Raw genomic sequence first — 27,544 nt, 5'->3', positions numbered from 1 at the left:
TCCTACAGAAGCCAGCAGATGCTGCCCTTTATAAAACTGGCTACCTCACTGACCAAGGCTATTTGCACAGAAGCAAAGTACTGTGTGAATACCATTTGCACCTTGCATAGCACCTGGAAGGTGCTCAATAAATATTTGCTGAATGAATGGATAATTAAGATTCTCAGGGGCGCCTGGGTGGCTCAGTGGGTTAAGTGGCTGCCTCACAGCCAAAGACGCCTGTTTCCTGGACCTGGTGAAATACAAGAGGTTACTCACTAGAGAAACTGACCAGAAAGTCTCTGAATTCAGGAACAGCAGGAAGAGGCAGCCGAACACGGCCTGAATTCAGATGGAAGAGATTAACTGGAAGTCTACATTAAAACACCGGATTCCCCGACACACTGCCTCTGGTCAGGATATACGTAACTTTTGACCAACAACTGTGCCCTGGGTTTAAAGAAATTCTTACCCAGTCCATCTGAGATGTTTACGGCAGGATTTTATGTGGAGGCAGAGATCTGAAGGCAGCCAGGTAGAGTGAACGCATAGGTAAAATCTGCATAGTGCCACTAGACATAAATTTTTTAAAAGAATGTATAAAACGCTACCTAGTTTTCAAGAATATGTACTGGTGAAAAGATATACAATGAGCATATTAGAATGCTTACCCCCGAGGAAAGGGTGACCGGAGTGGGGCACGCAAATAAAGGGGAATTTTTAAAACATTATAAATAGCACAAAATAAGATGGTAGAAAAAAGTCCAATTATTACAGTAGTAATACTTTTATAACTGTAATAATGAAAGCCAATTTTACTTATAATGACTAATTATAAACAACGTTATAATAATACGTTTAAATGGACCAAACTCGCCAGTTAAGACAGGTTGTCAAACTGGATTTTTAAAATCCAGCTAACAATTTACAAGAAGCATACTGAACACTAAAGGACACAGAAAAGTTAAAAGTTCAAGGATGGGGAAAGTTACACTAGGCACATACCAGCAAAAGACATTAAAAGATGCTTAGCAAATAAAACAGACTTGAGAACAAACAGAATTATTACTAAGAATAAAGAGAGTCACTAGATAAGAAAAAATTTTCAATTTCCTAGTAAAACACGTACAGTTTTGAAGATGTGAGCAACAGGATTAACAAACTTGACCTAATTGACTTATATTCATTCACTATGAACTCTAAACCAAACAAGCAAAGAATAAACATTATTTTCATGCTTACTAGGAACATAATAAGAACTGGATTATACACTGCATATAATAAGCATGTCAAAACAAATTTGAAAGAATTGAATAGTACAGACCACTTATTAGACCAAAATGAAATTAAACTAAAAATTAATAACAAAAAAAGCAACTAAACAATCTTCATATGTTTGGAAATCAAGAAAGAATGCTGCTTGGGGCGCCTGGGTGTTAGCTGATAGAGTGTGCAACTCTTGATCTTCAGGGTTGTGAGTTTGAGCTCCATGCTGGGTGTAAAGATTGCTTAAAAAAAATAATAAAAGAATATTTAAAAAATAAAGTATAGTATTCTTAAAGAAGAATTCATATCACAACTTTGAAAATATTTAGAACAATAAAAAATTACATAAGAAAATTTGGACACTACTCAGAGAGAACTTAGAGAAATTCATAGCCTTATGTGCTTATATTAGGGGGAAAAACCTGAAATGAGTAAGCTAATCATATCTTTAAAGAAGTTAGAAAGAGAGTAGCAAGATAAACCCAAAGAAACTGTTACAAAAGAAATGATAAAGTTGGAAACAAATAATATTCAAAATACAAATTACAAATATACAAAATACAAATTATTCAAAATATTCAAAAAACAAATAATATTCAAAATAATATTCAAAAATACAATGCATACTGTAAGAGAATCATCAAAACCAAAAGTTGGTCCTCTAGGGGCGCCTCAGCCATTTAACATCTGCCTTCAGCTCAGGTCATGATCTCAGGGTCCAGGGATCGAGCCCCACATTGGGGCTCTCTGCTCAGCAGGAAGCCTGCTTCTCCCTCTGCCACTCCCCCTGCTGGTGTAGCCTCTCTCGCTGTGTCTCTCTCTGTCCAATAAATAAATAAAATCTTTAAAAAAAAAAAAAAGTTGGTCCTCTAAAAGTCCAATAGACTGGACAAACCTATGGCAAGATGTGTTCAAGGAAAAAAACCAAAGAGAGAGAAAAACCACAAATACACGAGAGTGGGAATTTAAAAGGGACATTAGCACCATACCATACTATAGACAAATGTTAAAAACTTTGTGCCAATAATTTTGAAAATTCAAATGAAATTAATAAATTCCTACAAATATAAAATGTTCTAGAGTGACTCAAAAAGAAAAATGAGGTCTTATAATTGTTTTTAAAAATGGAATTCACAGTTCAGAGTTTTCCCACAAAGAAGGCTTTTGGCAGAGATAACATCATTGGTGAATTTCACCAAAAACTGAAGTAGCAAATAATTCCAATTTTAAATAAGCTCTTTCAAAAAACAGAAAAAGAAAGAATGCTCCTCAACTTTCTGAAGATAGCAAACTGGGCAAACTTTGTCTTAAAAACAAAACAAAACAAAAAACAAGGGAAATTACAGGACAACTTAACTTTTATTTTATTTTTTTTTAAAGATTTTATTTATTTATTCGACAGAGATAGAGATAGCCAGCGAGAGAGGGAACACAAGCAGGGGGAGACGGAGAGGAAGAAGCAGGCTCATAGCAGAGGAGCCTGACGTGGGGCTCAATCCCGTAACGCTGGGATCACGCCCTGAGCCGAAGGCAGACGCTTAACCGCTGTGCCACCCAGGCGCCCCTAAGGACAACTTAACTTTTAAACATAGGCAAAATCTAGGCAAAACATTAGCAAATGTAATCTAGCAGTGTATTAAAAGGAGAGTCAACTTATGTTTATTCTAGGAATGTATGGCTGTTTTAAAAAAATTCATATCATTCGCTACATTAATAGAAGAAAGAAACTCCCATGATCATGTCAAGGCAGAAAAGTCTTTGATAAAATTCCACATCCATTCATGACCCAAAAAGAGCACTCTTAGCAAGCGGAGGCATACAAGGGAAGCACTTTCACCTAGTAAACTCTTTCTACAAAACCTACATCAAATAGCACACTTAAAGAACGCTGAAAGCTGTCTCTCTGGGATTGGCAATAACAGAAGAATGCCCACCAAACTACTCCTATTCAATATTGCACTGGCGGTTCAGCCAGCGTGAGAAGACTAAAAGAAAAAAAAAGTATGATTAATATTTAAAAGTACAAGGAGTGGGAGGTAAAAAACAAAACTATCATTATTTGCAGGTGATATAATTATTTATAGGAAATCCAAAAAAATCTGAGCACAAACTACTGGAATTAATGAGCACATCAGGCAAGATGAGTAGATAGTGGATGAAAATACAGACACAATTTGCATTTCCACATACCAGCAATACACTGTTGAGAAACATAATTCAATGAAAATACCATTTGCATACTGTATACATTTGCCAAAACTCACTGAATTGTACACTTGAAGTGGGTGCATTTGATCACATGTAAATTACGTCTCAAAAATACTGTAGGGGAAAAAAAGGCATCATTTGCAACAGCAACAACAAATGTACAGAAGAATCTTTAAAAGTACAGAAGAATTAATCTAACATATAGAATACCTTCCTGGGGAAAATTATAAAGCTTTACTGAAAGGCACAAAATGATATTTAAATACATGGAAAGACATAACACATTCATGACATGGAAGACTTAATACTGTAAAGATGTCAATTCTCCCCAATTTGATCTTTAGACCCAGTGAATCTCTAATCAAAATCCAAACAAAATTTTATAAGGGACACAATAAGCTGATTCTAAAATTTTTATGAAAGAGCAAAGGGCAAAGAATAGACAAGATACTCCTAAAAACATTACTTAATCCCTTACAGTAATTAAGATAGTAAGATGTTGGCATAAGGACAGACCATTTGACCACAGGAACAGGAGAGCCCAGAACCAGACCATGTCCATCTGGACGCTTCATTTATGACAAGCGTGGCACTGTAGGTCAGTGGGGGAATGAAGGACAGTCCAATAAATTGCTCTGAAACGAGTTACTGTTCAAATGCAAAAAGATCTCACAGATCAAAACCCTAGACAAAACACAAGAAGTGTGGAAGGATGTGCTGCATTTTATTATATGTTCTTCTGAATTATTACATTTCTAATTTACATGTATGCATTATTTTAATAAAAGTTTTTCAAATTGTTGAATGAGAAAGAAAAGATCTAGAACCCTAAGAGTTTTATAGGGAGGTAAAAGAAAACAGATGTCTACTCCCACAGAAAAACTTGTCAACACCCGATAAAGACTAATGATCAAAAACCTACTAACTTTGGGACACCTGGGTGGCTCAGCTGGTTAAGCATCTGACCCTTGATTTCAGCTCAGGTCATGATCTCAGGGTTGTGAGATTGAGCCCCGTGTCAGGCTCCTGCTGGGCGCGGAGCCCGCTTAAGATTCTCTTTCTCTCCTCCTCTGCCCCTGCCCCCCTCAAAACAAAACAAAACAAAACACCCTACTGTCTTTATCCAGGAGGACAAAAGTAACATCACCATTTAATTCAAAGTGAGGAATTCAGTTTAGAGGCTGAATCTTAATGCTTCATTGTTTCTTCTCCTCCTTACTCTTCCTCTTTCTCTACTTCTCTTTTTTGTTTCTGTCCGGCTTTCTTTCATTTAGCATGAATATTCAAAGAAAGCAAAAATAAAACACTAGTTTTATTTATAGGACACAATCTTATATAAGTTTCCTAATTTTCTCTCAATACAAAGAAGCAAATGAAGATGATTTTCATTTCCATGTTGCCTGAACTAATTTTAAAAAATAACAATGGGCATTATTGCCGCAGAAAAGAAATGATCTCTACCGCTGATTTACGGAAGAACACACAGACCAAAAAAGGCAACCTTGCTAAAACTAGTTCCGTAATTACTCTTCAGTATATGAATTAATGTTTCTGTTTGAGATCATTACATTACTTAGGCTTCTGGGCTCAGGAGCTAGGCTTCCATGTAAAGATTTATGGTGACTTAAAGAAATGAAATCTTGAAGTCCTTAAGTTCCCCCAAAGTAAAGTAAAAACCACAAGGTTAAATGTTTACGTTAGGTGAAGCTGGTTTTGATCCAAAAGAATTCAGCAAGGTCTCCATTTCAGTATAGTCCACATCCAGATCCAGGTATATACTTACACTATATTTGCAAGGTCAAGTGGTTTCTCTGGTTGCTCAGGAAAAACAGGATGCGGGGGTTCTCTGGTGGGTACACACCCCAAAGATTTACTAATTGCATGGCTCAGCTTCTTTGCAGGGGATTTCTGTGTCAAAGTAGAAAATAAGGAAATAAGAAATTAAACCTTCAAAAGAATGAAAAAGAATTTCAAAAGAACTTGGTGACAAGAACTGCAGAAAATATCTTTTGAAATAAAAGCCAAGATGCATTATAATCAACATTATTTGCCCTAACAGAAAGGAACCTCCAGCTGTTCCAAGGTCACTGTAGTCCTTCATTTCTATGCTCACTCCCTCATTTCTACTATGCACTCTTAAGTTAACGTTAACTTTCCTTTTGAACATCTCTCTGTGCCCTTTGCATGAACTCTCTCTTTTGATGCTTCTGGATCATTTTTGGTAAGATGTTATAGTTAATTTCCCAATCAGCGTCAGAAATTTTTGCTGGACTAAAATACTAAAAGGCTAAGATAATGCTGAGAGCTCATGGCTTTTGAATGTTAGCAAATTAGCTGACTAAGTCACATCCCAAAACGTGCCTATTAAGAGAATATTCCCAAAATAAACGTGAGGCGGAACATCTAGTGCTAAGGGTCTGGCTATGTATACAGACACAGATGAGTGCCCTCACATTCACAGGCAGACAGCATCAGACCCGTGGCTATACACTCAGATATGCTGAAGGTACGAGAATAAGTTGGCATACTAATAGATTTCTCTGTACGGTAGAACAAAATACACCAAATCCAAAGACCAGTGAGTCTAACATTTACCAGTAAATATGCACAAAAGTAAACAATATGCCACAATTAAGTTATTCAGGACATTCATGTCGGAAACCCATATATAAAGGAGGCTCTTCATGTACTGATGTTATTACCCACCCAATTCCCTTTAAACAACATAGTTCTTGAGATTTCCTTGGAAGGGTATTAACTGCAAAAGGTGTAAATATTTCATTCTACTCCCTCTGCAGTGTATTACCATATGTACCACTCTAACTGGAAAAGAGAACTTGTTCGCAGCTGTGCAACTTACAACGCTATGGTGCACTTTTTAATTGATGTGCCTATCTCTGTGAAACTGGTGTTCCTGAAAGGTAGGTTCTATGTCTTAATTGTCTTTATAGTTCCAGAGTCTGTCCTATAATAGAACGTTATTTGAACAATTTGCCTAGATGAATTTTCTAGATTTCTTTTTCCTGACCAAACCACATAAGCTTATTTTTTGAGTTATAACACAAACAGGAGACAGAGGACATCAGAGCATACCTCGATTCACTTTTACAACTAAATGCTGCAACCGTAATCCATGTATTAATTTCATGATATTCTGCCGTGTCTAAGAAGCAGCCGCACTGTTAATTCATGCAGTCTGTGTGAGACGGATGATCATAGAGACTTGACTTTAGCTGCACCCTGAGCAAACACAGCCATGAAACCACACGTTTCATGTGTATATTTTTTATAATAAAATTATAAATTAAATTAATTACATGACTATTAAAATAAATAATGTTTCCCTTTGTATCACCTTATAATCTCTAGTAGTATGCTTATAATGCTTTTGAAAATACTGCTTTAAAGTCAAGGTTTAAGATCAGATCCAATGTTGAGTCTCAAAAATATAGACAGAGAGGTAAAATTAATACATCAAGGTCAATTCCAAAGAATTAGAACATATCAAGAGTTTTGATATGCACAGAAAGGGAAAAACTGAGAATAAATATATATAGGAATTAGAATATAAACTGGGCTAGGACCAGACCAAAAAGGATATATTACTCTGAAAATTTTAAAGACAATGCATTCAACTAGTTTGTCTAAACATGTAAATATATGACTTCCTTAAAAAGATATCAAAGAGTAAATTATGATATGGACCTGAAGTGAATTTTGCTATCTAGTTAGTTTAGGAAGCTAAGATTAACAAAACCTGTTAAGCATGAATCCGAAAACAGCTAGAAGCTCCAAGATAGGGACATTACCTCTCTGGCCCAGTCAGTCACTAAATATTTACAGAAGCGGGGAAGGAAGAGAGGTAGCCCAGGTGCAAGGACTGGTGCCTTCCACACCTCGTTTAAGCCCGTCTGCAGAGAAAGCACTTTACGTCTCCATACCTTTCCCGTCACTTGGTCTCTCCAACTAATAAACATATGGAGCAGCCTTAACCTGAAAAAGGAAAACTCCTCCCAACACGCTCTTAGGTGATGATTTTCAAACCTTGTACATTTTCAATAATCCACGTTACCTAATTTCAAAACATTTCCTACCATCTCTTAAAAATACTACAGGCTACAGTTTTTAAAAACTATATCAGAATGTATAAAATGTGTATATGCAGTTTAAAAAGTTATAAAACCAATATCCACCTACCCACTATTCTGCCTAAGAAATGGAAATATGGCAGTCACTCAGAAGCTTGCTGTGGGATCTTATGCTAACAGCCCCCTCCCCACCGCACCTGCCCCTCTCTTGGTAACCTAGATCCTGGATTTTGTATTAATCATGTCTTTGATTTTATTATTTTAGCAATTATGCATAAATTATACACGATTTAATACATGTTTAAAATCTATATAGACTTAGATATATTTTACTGCAACTTGCTGCTTTCACTCAAAATTACATCACAAATCATCCATACTGATACATGTAACTGTAAGTCATACATTTTTTTCACCAACTGATTGTATTTCATTGCTTAATTACAACATAATTTATAATTCATTCCACTGCTGATGAACATTTGGGTTGTTTCCATTTTTTCCCCTTTCACTCACAGTGTTGCTATAAACTTTCTTGTCCATGTCTCCTGGTGGCCATGTGTAAGAATTTCATCAGAGTGGAATTACCCGGTTGTGAGGTATGTACGTTCAATTTTACTAGGCACTGCCAACTTGTTTTTACAAAGTGGTTACACTAATTTCCATTCCATCAGCTGTGTGAGAGACTTCCTAAATCTCCACATTCTGGCTAACCATTATTATTGTCAGATATTTTAACATTTGCCAATTTAGTGGGTGATAAATGGTACTGTGGTTTTAATTCGCAATTCCCCGATCGCCAAAAAGATTGAGCATCTTTTCCAATGTTTACGAGCCATTTGGGTTTCTTCTTCTGTGAAAAGCCTATTCCTGTCTATTCCTGTCTTTGGTGTAGTGTTTCAGTGGGTTGCCTTTCTCTTATTGATTTGTAAGAGCTCTTTTTTTTTTTTCTTAAAGATTTTATTCGAGAGAAGGACAGAGCACGAGCCGGGGGTGGGACAGAGGGTGAGGGAGAAGAAGGATTCCCGCTGATCAGGGACTCTGGTGATCATGACCTGAGCCAAAGGCAGGCACTTAAACGACTGAGTCAGCCAGGTGCCTTGTAAGAGTTCTTTATATTTTTTGTATTTTAACCCTACGGAATTTATGTCTCCAAATAACTCCTATTTTAAGGCTTGTTTTTGATGAACAGTCTTCTTTAACTACCGTTAACAGTAGTCCCAATTTATTAATCTTTTCCATTATATTTGTGCTTTTTATATCTTAAGAAATATTCTTTACCTGAGGTCATAAAGATATTCTCCCACATTGTCTTCTAAAGTTTTATAGTTTTTCTCTTTTATATTTTATTTGAATCTACTTAGAACTGATTTTTTGTTTTTGGATAGGTATGAGGAAAGAATCTAATTTTATTCTTTATAGATAATCAATTGCCACAGGATCATTTAATAGTTCATTTGTTTTCTACTCAACAGTCCATTTCTATCTCCGTACGGTGTAACGGATTTAATTGTAGCTTCCTCCTTTCTTCTCAGCTAGTACCTTACATTCTTCTTTAGGAGTGTCTTCGTTATTTCTGACCCTTTGAATTTCCACGTCAGTTTTAAAAAGAATTTGTCATTTACCACAAAACACCCTGTGCAGATTGCGATGGGAACTCATCAGTTTCGGAGAGAAATGACATCTTTATATACTGAACATTCCTTTCATCAATGTGTTCATCTTCTCATATATTTAAGCATTCCTTAATGTCTCTCAAGAAAGCTAAACTCTTGTCCATAAAGGATCTATAAATCTCTCTCACATCTAGCTATTTTACACATAAATTTGTAACCAGCAACCCTGCTCTCATTTTACTTTATTTTTAAGAGTTGTAGTAAGAGATGCCTGGGTGGCTCAGTTGGTTAAGCATCTAACTCAGCTCAGGCCATGGTCTCGGGGTCCTGGGATGGGCCAGTGTCGGGCTCCCTGCTGAGCAGGGAGTCAGCTTCTCCCTCTCCCTTTGCCCTTCCCCCTGCTCATGCTCTCTCTCTAATAGATAAAATCTTTAAAAAAAGAAAAGAACTGTAGTAAGATATGCACAAAATTTACCACCTTAACCATTTTAAAGTGCACAGTTGTAAAATATATTCCCATTGTGCAACCAATCTCCAAAATTTTTTCATTTTGCCAATGTGAAACTCTGTATTCATAAACCACTCCTCATTTCTCCTTTCCCTGAGTCCCTGGCTACCACCAGTCCACTTTTTGGTTCTATGAATTTTACTACTTTAGATAACCTCATGTAAGTAGAATCCTACAGTATTTGCCTTCTTGTGACTGGCTTCTATTACTTAGAATCACGTCCTCAAGATTCATCCATGTTGGAGCACTTGTCAGAATTTCTTTCCTTTGTCAAGGCTGAATACAATTCTGTTGTATATGTATACCACATTTCGTTTATCCATTCATCCATCGATGGACATTCGAGTTGCTTCCAAGTTTCAGCTACTGTAAACAATGCTACTATGAACATGGGTGTATAAATATGTCAAGACTATACTTTCAATCCTTTTGGTATATACCCAGAAGTAGAATTGTTGGTAATTCTCCCTTCCATTTTTTAAGAAACCTCCATACGGTTTCCCATAGTGGCTGCACCATTTTACATTTTTCCCATAGACTGCACCAGTCTATGAAAGACGGGTTCCAATTTCCCTACACACTCACCAACACTTTTTCTTTTTTTTTTAAATAGTAACCATCTGGGGCGCCTGGGTGGCACAGCGGTTAAGCGTCTGCCTTCGGCTCAGAGCGTGATCCTGGCATTATGGGATCGAGCCCCCCATCAGGCTCCTCCGCTATGAGCCTGCTTCTTCCTCTCCCACTCCCCCTGCTTGTGTTCCCTCTCTCGCTGGCTGTCACTATCTCTGTTGAATAAATAAATAAAATCTTTTTAAAAAAAAATAAAAATAAAAAAATAAAATAGTAACCATCTAATAGGTGTGAGAAATATCTCATTGTGGTTTTGATTTGCATTTCCCTAATGATTAGTGATGCCACTTACCTTTTCATATGCTTGTTAGCCATTTTTATATCATCTTTGGAGAAATGTCCATTCAAGTCCTTAACCCATTTTTCAATTGAATTACTTTTTTTGTTGTTGAGTTACAGTTCTTTCTACCTTCTGGATATGAACCCCAATCAGATATACGATACACAAATACTTTCTCCTGTTCCACCATCTGCCTTTTCACTATGTTCTGTTTGTGTCCTTTGATGCACAGAAATTTTTAACTCTACTGATTTACCTGAAGATTCTTTCAGACTTCCTGCACTGACAGTCCTCTTCAAATAATGACAATTTTGTTTCCTTTTAATTCAAACACCTTTTCTTTTCCGTATTTATTATGCTGCTTATGACTACCAATAAAATGCTAAATGGAAGTGGTGACAGCAAGCTTCTTTGTTTAGTTTCTAATCTTAAATAATTTCAACATTTCACCAGTAAATACAATGGATACTATCAGTTTTTATAAATATCTTATACTAGGCTGCTAAAGTTTTTTGTTTTGGACATTTTGTGTGTGTGTGTGTGTATGTGTGTACTTAAGTTATCGATGGATATTGGGTTTTATTAAACATTTTATGTAAGTCTTTTGAGATGATTAAATGGACTTAATCCATCAATCTATGAATTTGATTAAGTCATAATAATTTATCTTTAACTGCTGAAATAAAACCAGTGCGGTCCTGATGTATTATCTTTTGTGTACACTTTTGTATAGATTCAGTTTCATAGTATTTTCTTCAGGTTTTCATTTCTGTTCATGAAAAAAGCCTGTAATTTTCCTTTCTTGCTGTCCTCATAGGGTTTTGGTACGAAGGTTATGCTAGCCTCAAAAATGAAACTGGAATGCTCATTATTTTTTCTGGAATCTGGGAAGTTTTACATAATACAGGAATTCATCTTTTCTTTGCTTGTTGAAACTCACTTCAAGTCATTCAGGCCTGATTGATTACTTTGTGAAGCTTTTATGCTACTAATTCAAATTGTTTAATGACTATACTATTTGGGTTTTTTATTCCATCTTGAACCAGTTTTGGTAAGTAAGGTTGTTCTAGGAATTTGTTCATTATCAACTAAGCTTTCAATAATCAAGGTACTGTTTTTTTGGTTGTTTTTTTTTATCATCTTTCTGTTAATTGATTTCTAAGCCAAATGCACTACAGTCACAGAATATAGTCTATATGATACTAATTCTCTTTCGAGGCTTTCTTAATGTGGTCAATTTTTTGTGTTTGTTTGAAAAGAATGTGTAATCATTAATTATTGGGTACATTCATATTTTCTATAGTCTGTTTTTTTGTCTAATAATTCTAACAATTGTTGAGAGAAGTGCGTTAAAATTACCATTTTAATAATGTATTTTTCAACTTTATTGTCCCCCTATTAATATTATTTATGTACTTCATAGCTGCATTAGTAAATGTGTATTTCTGTGGAATTGTTAACTGTATCTTTTTAACTCTGCCAAACTATCTCTGGTAAAAAAAATTTTATTGTGACCAAATATACATAGTGTAAAACGTACCATTTCAGCCTCTTGGGTAAAGATTTTTGCCTTGAAATCTATTTTCTGAGGTTAATATAGTTTCACTAAGTTTCTTCTGGTTGGTACTTCACCTAGTATGTCTTTTTTTATCCTTAATGTTCAACCTTTTTGTCTCTTTTTTTTTCCTGTCTCTTATAAACAGCATAAAGTCTGATTTTTTTAAAATATCCATTTGACAAGTGCTGTTTTTAATCTGGAAAATTTAGTTAATTTACTGATTACTAATATACTTTTATTTCTATACCTTATTATATTATTGTTTTATTATTTATTTCATTACTTTCCCTATATCTTTACCTTTTTTTACTTTTTTAGGTTTTGTTTCCTTTTTCTCATTTTGTTTCCCTTTTTTGGCAATCATACTCCGAGTCTACTCTTCTAGTGGTTGCTTTCTATTGCTTTTTTACTGAACTGGAAGCAACGCTTATTAAGAATGCAGTATCCCGCAGTATCCGTACCTGACAGGGGCTTTGCACACAAAGGCTCATTTAGCCCTCCCAGTCAACAGTCTTGTGAATTAGATGTTAAGAATCTCAATTTGATAGGTGCAGAAACTAAAGCTCGTATAAACTAGGTGTCTCTTATTCTTTTCACAGTACAACAAGCCCCTCTACAGGTGAAATTACTCAGAGAAAGAACACACAGGGATTAGGAGAGACAGCCCAGGATGGTGAGACATTCTTGTAAGGAGTCAGCCACAGACTGGGGACACCAAGCACCACAATGGAGGTCACGGAGGGGAAACCCAGCTGAGTCAGGGACGGGGACACAGAGTTTCCAAATGAGGGGCAGACTCCAAGGTAGGGAGCGAGGTGTGCCTCGTGCTCTTACCGCTGCATAGGGTGCTCCCACGCCAGGGCTAAAACTTGCTTTCCTCAGACAACGGTGGACCAGGCACTAAGATACGATACTCTGAGAAACTGTTCTGTTGAACTCAGATGACGGTATTTTCAATCAGCCTCGAGCTAACTGCCTGCACAGCACAGGCTTCAGCTTGGGACACCTGCTGACAGGCCCTGACACTCGGGAGCACAAGAGCCTAATGGAAAAAGCTCAAGATTGGTGCCTCAGAGGCCATTCCTGTCATGTTCACTTCAAATCACTCTCTCAAGTCCATCATCCTGAGCTCCAAGCCACCACTGAGGGGATCCAAGCAGAAACATAGGCCTATTAATTCCTCAGACATGCCAGGAACCTCTACTATTTAAGATGCATACTTACCGCAATCTTAATTAGCATCTGTATTCTCATCCTCTAACTTAAAATTCTTTACCTCTACTCATGCCTCAACTACATTCCTGCCATAGTTGACTCGTTCTCTAGCTGCATCTTATTTTAAACCCACCAAAATCAGTCAATTATTATTATTTTGTACATGATGCTTATTTACATTTACCCACGTTTACCAAATCCATTGTGCACCATTCCTTCTTGTACCCCATTTCTTCCTTACTGCTTCATTTTTTCCCCAAAGTATGTATTTTATTATTTCTCCAGCAATGGTCTATTCGTGGCAAAAACCACTAAGACTTGTTCCAAAAACAGATCTTTTTTCTTCTTTGCTCGCAGATAGATTAGTATAGAATTCTACGTTGATCTTATGATCCTATCCTTTAATTGCCTTTCACATTTTCCATTTCCCTCTATCTGTGTTCAATATTCTATATCCTGGTTAATTTCTTCAGATGTTTTCTATTCCCTGATTTTTGCTATAGTTGTCTCTAAATTGCTATTTAACCCCTCTTTTTTTTTTTAAAGATTTTATTTATTCGACAGAGATAGAGACAGCCAGCGAGAGAGGGAGCACAAGCAGGGGGAGTGGGAGAGGAAGAAGCAGGCTCATAGCAGAGGAGCCTGATGTGGGGCTCGATCCCATAACGCCGGGATCACGCCCTGAGCCGAAGGCAGACGCTTAACCGCTGTGCCACCCAGGCGCCCCTATTTAACCCCTCTTTAACCTTAATATTTTTTTATTTCTAGAAGTTCAATTTGGTCCTTTTTCATATTGATTTGTTCCTTTCTAAAATGTCACTATTTCTAAATGTACTTCTTTAACTTTTTAAAGATTTGAGAGAATGCATATGAACGGGGACGGGGGAGGGCACAGAGGGAGAGGGACAGATAGACTCTCTGCTGAGCAAGGAGCCCGATAAGCATGGAGCTCGATCTCACAACCATGAGATCATGGCCTGAGCCGAAATCAAGAATCCAACACTTAACCAACTGAACCACCCAGTTGCCCCTTAACTTTTTAAATGTTGAATTTGCTGAAGTTCTTGGCACACTAAAGCTCCTATTGGTTTGATTCCCTTGTTGATCATAACTGAATTTGCAATTTTTGATAATGAGTTCGCTTTTAGCAGGGACTGCTTTGGTGTGGGAGTCCCATTCGTAACTTCTCCAGGCCAGCAGAGTATTTCTAGTCCCTCTTTTTCAAGGAGGCTACCATTCTAAAGTCCCAGTCTTTATAAAAATATCAGTTCTATTCATCTTTAATGGATCCATGTTAGATTTCCCATGCCGCGGGGACACGAAACCCTAACCACTGGCCTAAATCCAGTATTCAGTCTGATAATCCCATGGGACACCACAATTTGGGGTTTAATTTTTGATAGCCAGATATTTCTCTTTTATTCAAGTTCAATTCTGCATTTTAGTGTTGTTGTTGCTGTTATATTTAATCCAGCATGCCTGTCTGTCACGGGGGATGGGAGACGACAGTTTGCTTAGTCTACCACGTTGCCGAAGCCATCAGTTTTAAGTTGGTGCAACAGACAGATCTTCTAAAGTTTAATTATTCTTGCATTTCCAAGATAAAGGCTACTCACTGTGCTCAAATTAATTTAGTAAAATTTTTAAAAGATTTTATTTATTTATTTGAGAGTGAGAGAGTACATGAGTTGGGGGGTAGGGGCAGAGGCAGAGGGAGAAGCAGACTCCTTGCTGAGCAGGGAGCCCAACGTGGGTCTCAATCCTAGAACCCAGAGATCATGACCTGAGCCGAAGGCAGAAGCTTAACAGACTGAGCCACCCAGGCGTCCCCAGATGTGAGGTTTTTAATAGGATTGTTGTGGCTGCAATACTTAGAACAGACTGAAGGTCACAAGGGCAGAATCAGGGACCCACTGGAAAAGACCCGTAATTATTTAAAAATGTATGTATTTACACACATACATATATAAATATGCAGTTATTAAAAGCAGGGCAAATGGGTTCACAACTGATAGCAACTCTTATAAATTATATTCTTTTTTAGCATTTTGAACTCCCTCTTTGTCCCTTCCAGTGTTGTTTGACTTGTTTTGTCTCACTAATATTTTATACTGCCTTTTTGTCCCTTTATTGTCAAGTGTATCCCTCTCTAAAATAGCATACTGTGGCTTTTGTTGTCTTATTAAATCTGAGTTCTTCCCTCTTAAGTAGAGGAGTTTAATTCATTTTCATTTATTGTAATTACTGATATGTATGTTTACATTTATTCTTAGTGACTTGTTTTGTGCTATTTACCATGGTTTTCTTTTTTCCTATTTTCCTGTCTCCTTTTGGATTGGTCCAGGTTGTTTCTGCTATAGTTTTTCTTCTAATAGTTTTAAGGTTCTGCATTTTACATCTAGTTCTAGAAGCTGCCCTTACATTTTCTATGCATATTTAAAATTACATTTTCGGGGCACGTGGGTGGCTCAGTTGGTTAAGCGTCTGCCTTCGGCTCAGGTCATGATCCCAGGGTCCTGGGATTGAGTCCCACATCGGGCTCCCTACTCAGCAGACAGTCTGCTTCTCCCTCTCCCTCTGACCCTCCTTGCTGCTTGTGCTCTCTCTTTCTCTGTCTCAAATAAAATAAAATCTTTTTTTTTTTAAAGATTTTATTTTTTATTTATTTGACAGAGATAGAGACAGCCAGAGAGAGAGGGAACACAAGCAGGGGGAGTGGGAGGAAGAAGCAGGCTCACAGCAGAGGGAGCCTGATGTGGGGCTCGATCCCATAACGCCGGGATCACGCCCTGAGCCGAAGGCAGACGCCCAACCGCTGTGCCAATCAGGCGCCCCAAAATAAAATCTTTTAAAAAAATAAAAATAGAAAGCAAATAAAATCACATTTTGTAACAAGTTCGAGTTCATTACATTTTATCCTCCTCCTCCTGCAATCCTCAGCATGAGTTTATTTCCCCTTTTCCTTCCACCTAACCACAAATTCCATGTCGCTCTCTTGGCTGATTTAAGTTACAACTTACTAAAAGTCATCTTCTATTTTACAACCAATATTTATTTAGGTTTAACACTGTTTTCCTGCTTTCTCTGTTTCCTCTTTTCTCTTATATCCTATTCTTACCTTCTTGGTTCATTTTTTCTTCCTACTGTAGTGTATCTTTGAATTAGTTCTTTCAGCAAAAGGCTGTCAAAGTCCTTCAAGTCTGAAAATGTTATTATAGTGCCCTCGCTGCTGAAAGACAGTTGGGGTGGTGGAACGAATTTTAGGTTCCAATTTATTTTCTCTCAGCCTCTTGAAGACTACTGTTTTCTCAACACCTGCGATTAAGTCTAACATCATTTGGATTCTCAGTCTTTTCCGTCTGGTGTGTTCCAGGAATTTCCCTTCATTGTTATCACCGTGATATAGATAGGTGCTGTTTTTGTATTGCTTCTTTTTAAGATGTATTCTTCTTGACAGGCTCTTTCTACCTAAGGGCTCACACTTCTCAGCTCATTATCTTCACTTGCAACTCCTACTGGATAAATATTATAACTTCTACATGGTCCTAAATGCCTCAGCCTTCGTTTCAAATTCTTATGTCTCTTGATGCTGAGCTTTGAGAGAATTTCTCGCCCTGTTTTAGTTCACTGATTTGTTCCTATCCAATGAGCTTGCTCAACAACCACATTCTTCATTTTCATTATGGTTGACCATTTCAAAACTTCTGCTTTTTGTATTAAGCAAAAGTCTATCCCTCGTCTTCTAAGGAAATTAAACTGACCTATTTTTAAAGTGTCTTTCTCATTGCTCTACTTGCTAAAGTGTAGGTCTCCTACTTATATTTCACTGTGCTAGGCTTCGTCCGGGTTTTCATGGTTCTTGGCCACGCAAACATCTCCCACAGGACTGTTCAGTTGCCATCTTAGCCAGCAGTGGCCTCCTGGCCAGGGGACGTCGTGTTGAATCTGTTCTGACAAAGCAGGCGGAGCAGACGCTGGGTCGAGGCAGGAGTGATGATCTCCAACAGGCAGCGTGAGCAGCTCCTTTCTGCAACTTCTAATGCAGTACATACCTCCTTTGCTTAAAGATGTTTTGTCTTATGGCTTCTGGCCTGGAATATTCCTTTTCTTTTCCATCTTGAAAGCGAATTCATTCATCTAACTTAAAGTTTTAACATTTCTATGGGTATGGTACAGAAGGAGAAAGAGGGAGTATGTGTTTGGTCAACCACCTCAAAACTGGATCTTTTATTTCTTTAACTATCATCTCTCTGCATTCTCTTCAGCTTCTTTCTGGAACTCTTATTAGATGGCAATCCTCCATTTATCCTCCATGTCTTAGTTTTCTTTTCTATTACTTTATCCTCTTGCGATGGGCTTAGGAACACGTCTCTGGCTCTAGTTTCCAGCTCACAAATTTGCTCTTCAGCTGGAAATATTGTCAATTAGCCCATCTAATGAATCTCACTTTAATAATCAAAATTTTAATTTCCCAGATCAATACTTAATAATTTTTGCTAGATAAAATAACGGAACATCTCTCTCCAAGGTTTCAACTATACGTACTGTAAAATCTAGTTCTATTCATTCTATTAATTCTATGTCTGAGATAAATTCTTCTGTTACCTCCTCTGCATGGTTGTGTTCCTCTTGTTTTTGGTGATGTTTAGGGAAGTACTCATCTTTGGGGCACCTGGCTGGCTCAGTCAGTAGAGCGTGCAACTCTGGATCTCAGGGTTGTGAGTTCAAGCCCCACACTGGGTGTGGAGCCTATTTTTAAAAAAAAGAAAAAAGAAAAAGAAGAAGAAAAAGAAAAAGAAGGAAGGAAGGAAGGAAGGAAGGAAGGAAGGAAGAGAGAGGGAGAGAGGGAGGAAGGGAGGGAGGGAGGGAGGGACGGAGGGAGAAAAAAGTGCTCATCTTTGTCATCAAGGCTCTGTTCGCACAGTCCGTCTGTGTGCACTGCCTACTCAGAGGAGGGGAGTGTTTTCAGTGACAGCGAAGGAGAGACAGCACGTACTACCTCATGGAAAAGATCTGTACTTGTCTTCTGAGCGTGGGAGCTTCTTGTTCTCCTGGAATTCACCAAGCGTCTGGAACTCAGCCCTATCTCTCCAGCCCCAGTTCCTGCAGACACTACACCTGCCTGAGACACCTCCATCACCATGCGACAGTACCAGAGTCACTCTTTCACTTGGTCTGAGCCCTTCACAGCTCCCTATAACAACTACTTAGAAATGGGAGTAGACATTGTTCTTCTAGATGCTATTCTTATCCTGAGCCACAGTACTTTCTTAACCTTGTTGTGGACCAACGTTTTCTTTTGCAAACAGACCCCATATGCTTTTCATGGGGATTCTTCATAGTCTAGGACCTAGCATGGGTTTTCCTTTTTTCTCCCCACTGGTATACTTGCAGATTATTTTAAAAATTCTAATGTATCATTTCTTAGTATTTGGGACAAGAAGGAAAAGCTATAGCAGTTCCTCAGTCCACCACTTTGAAACGGAATTCCCATATCTTTTTTTTAATTAAAATTAATAAAAATTTATTCTGAAAATTTTGTAATAACTCTTGTGATATATTATTTTTGGCCTTCAGAATAACAGCCTTAGAAAGTAAAAAATGTAAACTGCTAAGCTCCAGTTTAACTTAATTTGTAAAACTATAATTTTGATTGATCAATGTATGAGAGAAATGTAATCCATGTAATTTTTGTTACTCTTCCAAGATTTAAGAGTATTAGCTCTCTAACAGTTATGAAAATGTGGTTAGGTAGGATAAAATGTAATTAGTTCACATATGGCTTCTGAAATATGCTTATAAGCTACAACAACCTCTTAACCCACAAAAAAGGAACCATTGCTATTCCAACTGGTCCAACAATAGATGAGGTAAGAGCTGAGTAAAGAACAGCAGTGTTTTGGATTGAGCAGCAAATAGCTCCAGCATCTCTTTCAGGTGAAAAAGAAGACAGATTTGCAGGAATTCAACATCAATAGACCGACAGTCCGAGGTACGCCATGATCGCCAATGCAGTATTTATGGTTCCCCACATACCAACCCTGGGGGTGACAGCGGCACTCCTGAAGAACAAACAATGCTACATTAAATGCAAGTAAATTAAAACTGACAAAGTTGTCTCCACAATAGCCAAACTATGGAAAGAGCCCAGATGTCTATCGACGGATGAATGGATAAAGATGTGGTGTGTATATACGATGGAATATTAGTCATCAGAAAGGACGAATACTTAACCTTTACATCCACGTGGATGGAACTGGAGGTTTTTACACTGAGTGAAATAAGTCGATCGGGGAAGACAATTTTCATATGGTTCACTCCTATGTACGTGGAATAAGAAAGCGCAGAGGATCGTGGGGAACGGAGGGAAAAGTGAATGGGAAGTCATCAGAGAAGGAAAAAACCATGGGAGACTCTTAACTATAGGAAATAAACTGAGGGTGGCTGGAGGGGAGGGGAGTGGGGGGATGGGGTGATTGGGGAATGGGCATTAAGGAGGGCACTGGGTGTTAGATGCAACTGATGAATTACTGAACACTACATCTGAAACTAATGATGCACTATATGCTGGCTAATTGAATTTAAATTAAAAAAAAAAAAACCCTGAAAAAGTTATGAACGCATACAGACAAAAACACAGTTCAAGGCCAAACTTTGCTTCTGAGTTGTCCTGTTGAGCTGGCCTGAGTGGAAAGCATTCAGTTTTGTGTGGAAGTTGACACCCTTCACAGGATACACGACGGTGAAAAATGCCGCACTGAGTACTGGATTGCCCTCTAAGAACTTTTTTTCTCTGTAGCTTTAACCGGCAGTTCATAGTCCTATCTTCTTCAAACAATGTTAAGAGCTGGCTGCTCTGTAAGAGAATCAAAAGTAACGTATTCCTTATAAAGGAAGCTGTAGATAAAGAGCAAAGCTCAGACATGGCTGGTGGGAGCATACAGAGGTAAAGCCACCTTGGAAAATAATTTTGAAATATCTAGTAAAACTGAAGATGTACAGTACCCTTGAACCAGGGACTCCACTCCTAAAAACATACCCCAGAAAAGCTCCACACTGCACAAGATGACCTGTACCAGAAAATCCACTATAAGTTTGCTTGGAAATGTAGAAAATCAGAAACAAGCTGAATGTCAGTCAATAGGAGAATAAATCAAATGTGGTATATTCGTAGAACTGAATTCTAAATGGCACTGAAAATAACCACATCAACACAGAGATCATTTAAAAAACAATGTAGGTAAAAAGAAAGCTGCAGGAAAAAATACATATGCACTATGATGCTAATTTTGATTAAGTTTAAAAATATAAGAAACAATGCTATGTATTTCAATAGTCACATTCATGTGTATAACCAAAAAAATACAAAAAATATGAATGGAAATACTAAACACCAAAATCAAAACAGAGGTTCTCTCTGAGAAGAAAAGAGAATGGGCATGTATTACAGACTTCTTTCCGTATTCGTACACAAAAATCGATTTCACTTATTTTGACTGCTACATTTACAGAATTCCATACATAAAATTATGTACATACCATAACAAATTTAACCATTTTGCTACTATTGGATATTTTAGCCATTTCCTTTTTGGGGGGGGGGAGAGGGTAGGCTATGATAAATAATGCTGATATGACAGCCTCATACAGAAATCCTAAAACACTTGGTACAAATGTTTTCATGGGAGAATTTCTAGGTGGGGAATTGTTGGGTCAAAGGTTATATTTATTTAAAATTTTAATTTTCAAATGTATCCATTCACACTCCTGCTAGGAATCTTCTAGAGTACTCTTCTCCACATTCCTTCCAGAACTGGAGCTTATCAATCTTTTGTCGAGTGGGCATAAAATGAACATGTCCATGATCAAAAGTGGTTTAAAAACTGGAACAAGTCAGAAATGCCAACTTTTAGAAAGTTCTTTAATAAACACTGAGGTATAAAGGCTAATAGCATACTGAGGACTTAGGATGTAGTGGGACATACAGACAAATGAGCAGACACTCGCAATGGCAGGGTAAGCTGAAAGGGGCGTTCCGTGTGCCACAGCAGAGCATGTGCAGACATGAACATCAGCTCTCCCAGGGAGAGAGGCAACAGCTAAGCTGAACTGTAACGGCTTTACGGCAGGTGGCACGGCCAAGCTGGGAGGATGGGGAGGAGAGGAGAAAAAACGCAGCCTGAACAACAGACTCAAAGACAGAGAGGTAAGAAAACACGGCAGAACAAGCACCTACAAATAGTTCACTACTGTGGAGGGCTGCCTGTGAGTCAAGCATATAAATAAAAGTCCCAGACCAAAGACATAATTGTAAAGGCTTTCAAAACATTACTCCATAAAAGAGAACTTCAGTGTGTTATAAATCATCTGGTTTACAAGTATACATTGAGCAGACAGAGCTCTGGCTCAAAAGCAAGGACAGGTTGCACAGAGGATAGCACAAGGAAGTGTGACCAATACTTCAGGTTTTGGCAAACAAAGGGTCTAGTCAGCTAAAACAAAAAGGAGCAGAGCATGGAGTCCTGCAGAAGTAGACTGACAGACAGACAGAGCCCCAAGAAAGAGAGGCTGGGTGGGGAAACCAAGAAGACCTGCCATGTGCGTTCTGTGCATAGCCCCGCTTTCCGGGGCCTGGAATGGAACAGGTACTAGGAATGTTTTTGGAAGGATTACCGGGGCAGAGAGCTCTTTGCCTGCCTTAGATCACCAACTGTGTGACTACATCTGCGTAACCAATGTCTGCAAAGGTCATCACAAATACTGCCACAGGTCAAGGCAGGAGGAGAGCCCGGAGTCAATGAACACCGTCACGATGCAAACACACCAAAGTCGGGAACCAAAGACTACCACCACTAGGACTTCGCACTGCTCTGAAACAGAGTTCCCCAAACTTGCGTGAAGATTTAAAAAAAAAAAATCCTGCGGTGCTTGTTTTAAAAATAAAACAAAACAAAGCAGATTCCTCTGCCTCAACCCAGACCTAATAAGATAAAGTTCCCAGGGGCAGAGGCTTGGCATTTTGTATATTTAATAAGATGCCAAGTTGATTCTTTTCAGGCAAATTTAGGAAACACCACTCCAGAAGCTCCTACCAACATAAAGAGGTTAAAAAAAAAAAAAAGCTGTAACTATTGGGAATTTACTAAGTTACTGTTTCCTATAGATGATACAGGTGTCTACTTAGAAGTCCAAGAAAATTGACTGAAAAATTATTAGAATTATTTAGTGACAGAAAAGCCAGTGAGACTTCCAGATGGCAATGTCCATTAGACCACAGCACAGATGAGTCTCAACCTGGACAAGAAGCCTGGGCTGGAATTAAGAATTGCAGAAATCTATCCATGTCTAGGGGGATCATTTAAAAACCTGGAATTGTGTGAAAACATTCAGAGGGAGGGCACCGAAAGAGAAGAAAACACAGCTCAGGAGAGATGCCAGGGAACACAATATCTGGTTTATCAGAGGTAATCAAAAGGTTCCATCACTAATACAGGAACATTCCATCATTGAACATGTCGTAGTCACTAAATGGAGAGAAAATGTAATGAATATACAATCCACATGTATTAAACTTCTTTGGAGAAGCAGTTCTAGCCTAAATCTGCACCACTAGATCTCAGAAAGCACCGGTGTATACAGGCAACAATTCCTGATATATGTGAGTTAATACAGAAACAAGCAATTCACATCGCAGGGTCACATGGATCCCTGTAATTGTCTCCAAACATGGCAGTAGGGTACACGCTCTCCAGTTCAGCTCTGGTGGCCACCTGTAAGAATCAGAAAAGATCTAAAGTGGGAGAAAGGGCTGTGGGGGAGTCAGGACTGTAGGAAGGAACTGCTCATTTGAAGCGTTGTTTGGATGAAGTCATACATTTCTCTGCAATGGAAAACCTCCCTGTCATCTCTTTGATCTAAGAATAATCAAGCTGGTTGGAAAAAATGCCTTATTGTTCATAAACTATACACCAATACTTTCTTTGATAAGCATCCATCTTTTTAAACAGCTGGGTCCATTTCAAATGTTCTGCTTTCAAACTCAGCATTTTTGCAGCTGTAAATGGATTTAAGAATAAATAGTGCATCCAAATACCATAGTAGAGCGGGGGCAATGTTCAGATCCTGAAAAAAGCAATATTTAGAACTCCCGATCAACCTACTGAAAATGCTGATAAACGCTATCAGGATATCTCCAGCCTATTTCTTCTCTCCAGCCTTTTCCTTCTCTCTCTCAAATGGCCCACAAAGTCCACAGTGTCAGAGCGAGCACCTCAGTCAGTGAAGCGGTCAGTCTGTCGGTCAGAACCTCAGGACACTTTTCCCCAGGCCTTCATACCACAGGGACAGAAAGAAAGACAGGCACCCAGGGCTCTGTGCATGCCCGGCAAGACCTCTCCCAACTCACACTGGTAGCAGCAGCACCGTGGTCTGCACTGGACACTACCTGGACTGATTCCAGCCCAAACTTTGTTATAAGGTTATCACACCATGCTTGTTTCATGAGAAATCCAAGACTCCCACTTGGATGCTTACTCCCATAAGGCCCTGTAATACCCTCCCACGACCCCATCTCTCCCAATCCTCAACTCTCATTCTACTTGTCCTCATAGTCTGCACCCCCAACTCCCTTCTCTGGCAGAGTATCCTCTTCTCTGAGTGTTACTTCACCTTCTTGTCCTGGGAGGAAACCTGGCTTTCCCCAACGGCTCAGCTGCCCCTGAAGCCATTCAAGAGACAGCTGCTTTCTCTCTCATGCCCTCAAACTGCTGAATCTTCTCCTAGAATCTCACTGCCACTCTCACATCATTTTCCCTTTTCCTTAAAACCCCAGTTTTAAATGTCCATCATCAGACCAAAACACTAAATATCTGTCTGTAGTCGAGTCCAACATTACAATGGCCATAATTCTTATTGATTCCAACGTCCACATAGTTGACCTTTCCCATAGACAAGTTATAGTGGGTTGAATGGTGGCCCCCAAAAGATAGGTCCACATCCTAATCTCTGGAACCTGAGAGTATTACCTTACATGGCAAAAAAAGGTGAATATTACCTTCTATGGCAAAACATGATTAAGTTAAGGATCTTGAGACAAAGAGTTTATCCTGAATTATATGGGTAGGCCCAAATGCAACTCCTACATCCTCATAAAATAGACACACGAGGGAAAGGGAAAGAAGAGGAAGGGGCAAAGTGACCAAGAAGACAGTAACTGCAATGATGCAGCCACAGGTCAAGAAATGCCAACAGCCAGGCAAAGAATCGTGTGATGATTAATTTCACATCAACTTGCTGGGCTAGAGGACGCCCAGATATTTGGTCAGGCATTAGTTTGAGTGTTCCTGTGAGGGTGTTTTTAGACGAGATTAACATAGAAATTGGTAGACCAAGTAAAGCAGACTCCCCTCCCTAATGCGAATGGGCTTCATCCAATTAGTTGAAGACCTGAGTAGAACAAAAAGGCTGACCCTGGCCCAAATAAGAGAGAATTCCTCTGGCCTGACTGCCTTTGAACTAGGATGCTGGCTTTCTCCTGCCTTCAGACTTGAATGGAAACATCTGCTCTTCCTGGGTCTGCAGGCCGCTAGCCTCCGGACCCGGAACGAACGACATCGTCAACATCATCGGTTCCCCAGGTTCCCAGCCTGTCAGACAGAAACTGGCACTCCGCCATCGTCTCTCCTGGGTCTCCAGCCTCCCGACACATCCTGTCCATCTTGAGACTCGTCAGCCTCCACGACTGCATGAACCAATTCCTTATAATAATCTCCTTAGATAAAAATATATACGTGTATAAATATATGCAATATGTGTATAGGTTCTGTTTCTCTGGAGACCTCTAATACAAATGGACTCTTCCCTCGAGTCTCCACCAGGGAGTGTGGTCCTGGTGACATCCTGACTTCAAATCTGTGGTGTCCAGAACTTCTGCTTTATGGCACCAAGCCTGTAATAATTTGTTCTGGCAGCTATAGGAAATTATACACTGGTCTTCCTTGAACTCACCTTCACCCACCTTTCCCTCCTCAACATCAGCCACCAGCCTCGCAGTCACTTCCTGGAACATTCTACTGCCAGTGACTGTACATCACCGAAAATCTCGATTGCAAGCACCCCATTCTCATACAAACTTCTGCCTGTCTGGCTCACTCCTTCAAGGACCTGCCTCCAACAATACTTCCATGCCAGCAGGTCCTATACTCCACTGAGCCTACCCCCTTCCCCTGGTCCCTTGTCTCCCTCAAGGCCTCATTTCTCCTTTAATCAACCTACACTCCATGGCCCATCATTTCTTTGCATACTCTCCAACCCCTCTCCCCTTGCCAGCTCTCTTCCTTTGTCTAAACTCCAACTTTATCCACTCTGCTCCTCTACCCTCTACACACTGGGGAAGTAAATACCCAACTATGCTGACTGGTCGGACTTCGAATTTATAACCACCAACCTCAAGTTAGTCATTCCAATCCCAGTTTAAATGTCACTTCTTCAAAAAAGGCTTTTCCTGACCGAGTTTAAAAAAAAAAAAACCAGCTTTATTGAGATATAATTTACATACCATAAAATTCACCCTTTTAACATTACGATTCAGTGGTTTTTAGTATACTGAAAGAGTTGTACAACCATAACTAATATCTCATTTCAGAACATTTTCTTCACCCCAAAAAGAAATCCAATACTCACTGGCAGTCACACCCTATTCCTCCCTCTCCTCAGCCCTTGGCAACCACCAATCTGCTTTCTGTCTCTTTGCATTTGCCTGTTCTGGACATTTCATATAAATGGAGTCATACAATATGTGACATTTTGCGTCTGGCTTCTTTCACTTGGCGTAGTTTCAAGGTTCATCCATGTTCTATCATGTATCAGTACTTCCTTTCCTTTTCTTGTCTAATAATATTCCATTATATTGATATACATTGTGCTTTGTTCATCAGTTGACCGATATTTGGGTTATTTCCACTTTTTAGCTATTTTGAGTAATGTTGCTACAAACTTTCATATATAAGTTCACGTGTGCAAACATGTTTTCAGTTCCCAAAGGAGAATTCTCAATTCTCACCTGGGAGTGCTGACCACACTGTAACTATGTTTAACATTTTGAGGAACTACTAAACTGTTTTTCCACAGTGGAAAAATTTTACATTCCTACCAGCAGTGGACTGGGGTTCTTGTTTCTTCCCATTCTCGTTACCACTAGTTATTGTCAATCTTTTCTTATTTTAACCATCGTAGTGGGTATGAAGTGGCATCTCATGGTGGCTTTGATTAGACTAATGACTAATGACATTGAGCATCTTTTCAACATGCTTAATGGCCATTTGTATATCTTCTTTGGAGAAATGTCTATTCAGATCCTTTACCCATTTTCCCCCTAAAGTTAATTTACTTTTTTTCATTGTAAAACCCCAAGATGGAAAATTGGCCCTCTCAACCATCACTCCAGTAGTGTTAAGTATATTCAGTCTGTTGTGAAATAGATCTCCCAAACTTGTTCGTCTTGCAAATCTGAAACTCTGTATTGATTACACAACTCTCATTCTTTCCCCCACCCCCAGCTCCTGGTAACCACCACTCTACTTTCCCTTTGCTCATGTTTAAATTGGGTTATTTGGTGGTTTTTGTTGAGTTATAAGAGTTCTTTATAATTCTGGATGCAAGTCCCTTATCAGATATATGATTTGCAAGTATTTCCTCCTTTTCAGTGAATTGCCTTTTTACTGTCTTGACGGTGTTCTTTGAAGCATCAACTTTATTTTCGGTGAAGTTCAATTATCTATTATTCTTCTGTTGCTTATGCTTCTAGTATCACTTCTAAGAAGGCACAGCGTACCCCAAGGTCACAAAAGTCTATGCCTATGTTTTGTTCTAAGAGTTTCTTAGCTTTAGCTATTACATTTAGGTCTATAACCCATGTTAGCTTTTTATACGGTGTAAGGTAGGAGTCCAGTTTCATTCTTTTGCATGATATCCAATTGTCCCAGCACCATATTTTGAAAAGACTATTCTTCCCCTCCTGAATAGTCCTGTCACCCTTGTGGAAAATCTATCGACAACAACGGTAAGGGCTTATTTTTGAACTCTCGACTCTGTTCCATTAATCTATCTATACATTTAACCTCATGCAAGTACTACACGGTCTTGATTACTGTTTTATTACTGATATAAGTTTAAAGTCAGAAAGTGTGAGTTGTCTAA

The 27,544-nt window shown here is 38.7% G+C and overlaps 1 protein-coding gene across 8 annotated transcripts in view; it reads right to left on the bottom strand.

The window, feature by feature from the left end:
* Positions 1-27,544, bottom strand: part of DTNB (dystrobrevin beta) — a 251,360-nt gene that overhangs the window by 118,484 nt on the left and 105,332 nt on the right. For all 8 annotated transcript variants that reach the window (XM_034659796.1, XM_034659801.1, XM_034659799.1 and 5 more), the window contains exon 9: positions 5,237-5,361. In XM_034659796.1, the coding sequence (XP_034515687.1) occupies positions 5,237-5,361 (125 nt within the window). The remainder of the gene's footprint in view (positions 1-5,236; positions 5,362-27,544) is intronic.

This window comes from Ailuropoda melanoleuca, chromosome 4 (assembly GCF_002007445.2).
Source record: "Ailuropoda melanoleuca isolate Jingjing chromosome 4, ASM200744v2, whole genome shotgun sequence".
Taxonomy (NCBI): Eukaryota; Metazoa; Chordata; class Mammalia; order Carnivora; family Ursidae; genus Ailuropoda; species Ailuropoda melanoleuca.
This window is presented reverse-complemented; position numbering and strand designations above follow the sequence as displayed.